This window comes from Rhododendron vialii, chromosome 9a, assembly GCF_030253575.1.
Source record: "Rhododendron vialii isolate Sample 1 chromosome 9a, ASM3025357v1".
NCBI lineage: Eukaryota > Viridiplantae > Streptophyta > Magnoliopsida > Ericales > Ericaceae > Rhododendron > Rhododendron vialii.
Window position 1 is genome coordinate 8875224 of NC_080565.1, and position 5823 is coordinate 8881046.

General features: G+C 38.7%; 1 protein-coding gene across 1 annotated transcript; it reads left to right on the top strand.

Annotated features, from left to right (window-relative positions):
- Positions 1–638: 638 nt before the first annotated feature.
- Positions 639–2954, top strand: LOC131300396 (chalcone synthase 1). Its single transcript, XM_058326201.1, has 2 exons — positions 639–961; positions 1785–2954. Exons 1-2 carry the CDS (start codon positions 784–786, stop codon positions 2774–2776), a joined length of 1170 nt encoding a protein of 389 aa, XP_058182184.1. The 5' UTR covers positions 639–783; the 3' UTR covers positions 2777–2954.
- The last annotated feature ends 2869 nt before the right edge of the window (positions 2955–5823 follow it).

A 5823-nucleotide genomic window follows, 5' to 3' on the forward strand; every position in this document is an offset into this window, starting at 1 on the left:
AAATAAATATTTACACCGACGGTGTAAAGAATTTATTCTCATTTTGATAACCCTCAAGGCTCAAAAAGATCGTTCTAGGACGGAATACTAATGTAAGCACGTGTACATTGTGTGTTTGTTGTCTTCGTCAACTTATTCTAAAACTCTCTATATGTTTTGTTTTTTTCTAATTTGAAGGTGCAAGTCATGCCACACACCCCTTTAATAACTCCAACCCCTTGCTTTGAAGGAGGGTAACATGGTAATTTTACATACCAACTCACCTAGGCATTGCTAACTAGAAAGAGGCATAATGAATTCTTTAAACACACACATACATAATATCCAAACTCCCGATGTGGGAGCTAGCCCAGCTGACGCAGGTCCAAGAGCCTCGCTACTAAAGAGTGGCACTACGACAGAAGGCACTAAGGACATGCACGATTTTGTACTTCTGTTGTCACCGCTGAATCGAAATCCTTGACGCTAGTTGCAACCCTTGTTTTCTCTATTAGATGAATTATGGAGTAGGTACGAGAATCTCCATATCATGTGGAGGCTTTTGATGGGGGAAATGTAGATACACCAAAACCCAACTCACGTGCTAGCCGGCCTCTCCAAGTAGTCATAACACGTGATTCCAAACTACCATTTCTAATTGTCACATATATATACCACCCACACTACCACCAAGTTTTGTCACAAGCTGATCAACAATTATCTACCCCTCCAAGCTGCTTGTACTAACACCTACAAACCACAAAAACTCCGGCCACCGCTAAATTAATTTTTTCCGGCGAAAAGATGGTCACCGTCGAGGATGTCAGGAAGGCGCAACGGGCTGAAGGCCCAGCGACAGTCATGGCGATCGGAACCGCGACCCCGCCTAATTGCGTTGATCAGAGCACGTACCCGGATTTCTACTTTCGGATTACTAACAGCGAGCACAAGGCAGAGCTCAAAGAGAAGTTCCAACGCATGTGTAAGTGAAATATCACCATCTTTCCCTCTGTACGTAGTTTTGGTAATTGATTTTCATGTTTCTAATTAGGGGGTGTTTGGGAGCCCATTTTTTGAATTATGGATCGTACATATATTCCGATTGGATATGCAAAAATGAACTGGAAAATGCCGAATTCACGAATCGTCTTCGGACGAGCTTCTTGAATTCAATTATAGTACTTCTGTACACGAAACAAAAAATTTGTTCTTCATCCAAATAGTTTTACAGACTCTGATCATAATTTTAACATCTGTGATCGACAATCCAAAAAAATAATTGACTTCCAAACACCCCATTAGTGTTCCCGGCGACCGGAATTTATGGTTTTACACACATGCATGTGACTTGCTGGATGATGTATGTAGATTAAATAGGTACATGTACTTCTTATGTGAATGGAAAAGGATTTGGAAATTCTATACTGAATTAACAAATCTAGGGTGACGGTTACTGACTTATGTTTATATTTTTCTCTTCTATTTATTTCCTTTTCTTTCTAATTGGGGAATTTCTATTTAAAATTGTGCATGCGATAGATGCATTGTATTTTGGTAGTGTCCATTCTTAGTTTTGTTGTTAATGTGGTGAAATTAAATGGACACATTCACATCCCAAAAATGTAATCCCCTGTCTTTGCTTTCACCTTCAGCAGTAGCCCAGTACTTTTTGCCACCCCCCGCTCGCTATCTCTCACACACACACACAGAGAATGGTGATTTTGATTTTAAATTATATGAGAACTAAAGAAATTCTGAATTATTAGTTTCCTTCAATAATTTTGTGCTGCTCCATCAAATTTCAGGCGACAAATCCATGATCAACAAGCGTTATATGTACTTAACCGAAGAAATCTTAAAGGAAAATCCCAGCGTGTGCGAGTACATGGCGCCTTCCCTGGACGCTAGGCAGGACATGGTTGTGGTGGAAGTTCCCAAATTAGGCAAAGAGGCTGCCACCAAGGCCATAAAGGAATGGGGCCAGCCCAAATCCAAAATCACCCACTTGGTCTTTTGCACCACCAGTGGTGTCGACATGCCGGGCGCCGACTACCAGCTCACCAAGCTCCTCGGCCTCCGCCCATCCGTCAAGCGCCTCATGATGTACCAACAAGGTTGCTTCGCTGGTGGTACGGTCCTCCGCCTGGCCAAGGACTTGGCAGAGAACAACAAAGGCGCCCGGGTTCTAGTCGTGTGTTCTGAGATCACTGCTGTCACTTTCCGTGGGCCAAGTGACACCCACCTTGACAGTTTGGTTGGCCAGGCCCTCTTTGGAGATGGTGCAGCTGCTATTATTGTTGGTGCGGACCCGGTACCCGAAGTTGAGAAGCCATTGTTTGAGCTGGTCTCTGCGGCCCAAACCATTCTACCCGATAGCGATGGGGCCATCGATGGACATCTCCGCGAAGTGGGCCTTACTTTCCACTTGCTCAAAGATGTTCCTGGGCTCATCTCCAAGAACATAGAAAAGGCCTTGACCGAGGCTTTTCAGCCCTTGGGCATCTCCGATTGGAATTCCATTTTCTGGATCGCACATCCCGGCGGGCCTGCTATTCTAGACCAGGTGGAATTGAAGTTGAGCCTTAAGCCCGAGAAATTACGGGCCACGAGGCACGTGTTGAGCGAATACGGGAACATGTCGAGCGCGTGCGTGCTATTCATTTTGGATGAGATGAGGAGGAAGTCGGCCGAGGAAGAGCTCAAGACCACCGGCGAGGGGCTGGAGTGGGGTGTGCTCTTCGGGTTCGGGCCAGGGCTCACTGTTGAGACTGTGGTGCTGCACAGTTTGTGCACTTGAATGTGGCTACACCCATTAGCATTGTTTCTGGATTCTCTTTAATTGCTCCTTGTGTGGCGAATTTGCTTTGGTTGATTTCTTTTCTTTTCTTTTTCGTGTTTAAATTAAGAATGATATTTATGTGCTTGACAGCGTTATTTAATTACTGGAATATTTTGCTGGTTTGATACCCCCAAAAGTGACAGATTAGCTTGAATGTATTATGGATTAAAAACTAATTTCTTCTCATCAATTTCTACTAATTTCTTAGAAACAATTCTACAAAACATTCATAATCGGTCCCTCCCTATGTAATCTGGTCCCTATCAACTTCGTGGAATCATGGCCAATTGAATGTGGCAACTAGAGGGAGACACAAGGGAGTATAATTATTCTCCCGGTGCACTGCTATGTTATGCTTCAACACCATGCTTTCCTGACGGGTTCAAGTCCGTAAACGCCACAAGAATCTTGTAACACCCCCGAAATGTGATTCGCTAATTAAAAGATTTCACGAAATGCGGAAGAATTTTAACATTTCGTTGAAGATAAATCTAGTGCGGAAACTTAAGTTAATAAGATTGCAGTCCATTTGTTACACGAATAAAGTTCTCGAAGTTAAAATACGCGAGTACCGGGTTTACAAGACGAAACCTGGGTTCTTATAAACTTAACTTACTTATTCATTTTGTGTGTTTTATTCGTTTTTCTGAATTTTTGTTAGGTTTTGCATAATATTTTTTGGATTAATCATCCATCTAAACAAGAGTAGTTTAAAAATTACAAAATTATGACCAAAGCAAAAAAAAGTATCAAAGTGTCATCTTATTTGAAATTTTTTTCAACATCCGTCAATATTTTTATATTTTTCCGATTCGTCTTATCGAATAAATGATCAATCTCAAAAATTACGACGAAAAGCTTAATAAAAAATTATAAAAAATAAAAAATATCGAAATAAGTTTCACATTTATAAGGTTACAAGAACGCAGCTGAAGTATGAGAACAACCTATCTAATCTAATTGTAAGACTTGTAGTTCCGTGACTCTAGTAGTTCTTCGACTGCATCCTCTCCGTTCTCTGCCCCAGCATCCTCGGGGACTCCGTCACCTTCAATGCGTGGCATGAAAAACCACGGTAACCTAGCACCAGAATTTATTGGTAGTGGGATCAATTATTTACAATATATAAATTCCCTTATTTGTACTTTTTTTTTGATCCACCTCTTTTTTTGTACTTGATGATCTAGAAAAAATACACTGAAATGTCAAATAAAAAGGAATTTAAGTAATATATAATCATCTACAATTATGCCGCAAAAAATACACTGAAATGCTAAACATTTTACTGTATAAAGTAGTTTAAGTAAAAATTTAAAAAAATGATATTAGCACTCCAAAAATTGATGCAGACACTCTAAAATCAGTGTAATTCTGAAGTCATTTTCCTTTGTTTTTTAGAATATCTGCATCAGTTTTTGGAGTGCCAATATCATTTTCCAAAAATCTATTCAAAATGTATAATTGTGTTTGACTATGTCAAACCCAACTAAGGTTTTCCAAGTTGGGGAAAGAAGACAAAAAAACACTTGAGCAGTAAAGGGCAATCTGCTGTAATTTTTGCTACTCTTCAGGGCAAGAATACATCTTATATATGGGACAAGTCGATTAAATTTCCAAAGAAATGAAAACTTAACACCTCAGTGGGAGAAATTATTCGTTGCCCCAAGGGCAATGCGAGGTGGTGGCTCCCACCTTTTTTTTTTTTTTATCTGCAGGTGCCTTCCACCTTAAATATTTATTGACACGTGTTTTCTTCTCTTCTGTCTCGTTAGACACAGCCTTTTCTCTAAAATTAAGTGTTTCAAATTTTAATCCGTTTAAATGAGTGAGAAGATTTTATTTTTTTATCATTTAATTTTAAAGGGTCATAATTAAATTTTGACTATAGGGCTCTCGTTGATTAACCCTAAAAAAGTCGTAGAATCAAATATCTCTTAGGACTAACCAACGAGAGCCCTAGAGTCAAAATTTAATTATGACCCTTTAAAATTAAATGATCAGATAAATAAAATCTTCTCACTCATTCAAACGAATTGAAATTTGGAACACTTAATTTTTCAACCTTCAGTTTATATATTAAAAAATATGGTTAAAAAATGAAGTGCTTCAAATTTCAATCCGTTTGAATGGGTGAGAAGATTTTATTTATCTGATCATTTAATTCTAAAGGGTCATAATTAAATTTTGACTCTAGGGCTCTCGTTGGTTAGTCCTAAGAGATATTTGATTCTACGACTTTCTTAGGGTTAATCAACGAGAGCCTTATAGTCAAAATTTAATTATGACCCTTTAGAATTAAATGATCAGATAAATAAAATCTTCTCACCCATTCAAACGGATTGAAATTTGAAGCACTTCATTTTTTAACCATATTTTTTAATATATAAACTGAAGGTTGAAAAATTAAATGTTCCAAATTTCAATCCGTTTGAATGGGTGAGAAGATTTTATTTATCTGATCATTTAATTCTAAAGGATCATAATTAAATTTTGACTCTAGGGCTCTCGTTGGTTAGTCCTAAGAGATATTTAATTCTACGACTTTCTTAGGGTTAATCAACGAGAGCCCTATAGTGAAAATTTAATTATGACCCTTTAGAATTAAATGATAAAAAAATAAAATTTTCTCACCCATTCAAACGGATTGAAATTTGAAACACTTAATTTTAAAGAAAAGGCTGTGTCTAGTAGGACAAAGGAAAAGAAAACGCGTGTCAGTAGATATTTAAGGTGGAAAGCACCTGCGGATAATAAAAAAAAAAACAAAAGTGGGAGGCACCACCTGGCATTACGCTTGGGGCAACGAATAATTTCTCCCTCAGTGGGGTCAAGGAACCCCCTTTGACCCTTAATCCCTCCGCCCTTGACCATGAGCTATCGACGCCCAGTAATAAAAAGCACACGACCTTTTAGCCCTCAATGCACGACTTGCCTGTATGATTGGAAGAACCGGTAATTTAACTTCGTTAGGCCATCCACAGTAGTATAATCAAAAAAGGATAATC

What these genes read in the sequence shown, in the direction of transcription:
- LOC131300396 (XM_058326201.1), top strand. Translation starts at nt 784, where the DNA reads ATGGTCACCGTCGAGGATGTCAGGAAGGCGCAACGGGCTGAAGGCCCA. An exon ending in AGAGAAGTTCCAACGCATGT is followed by an intron (nt 962 to 1,784) that starts GTAAGTGAAATA and finishes ATCAAATTTCAG; the next exon opens with GCGACAAATCCATGATCAAC.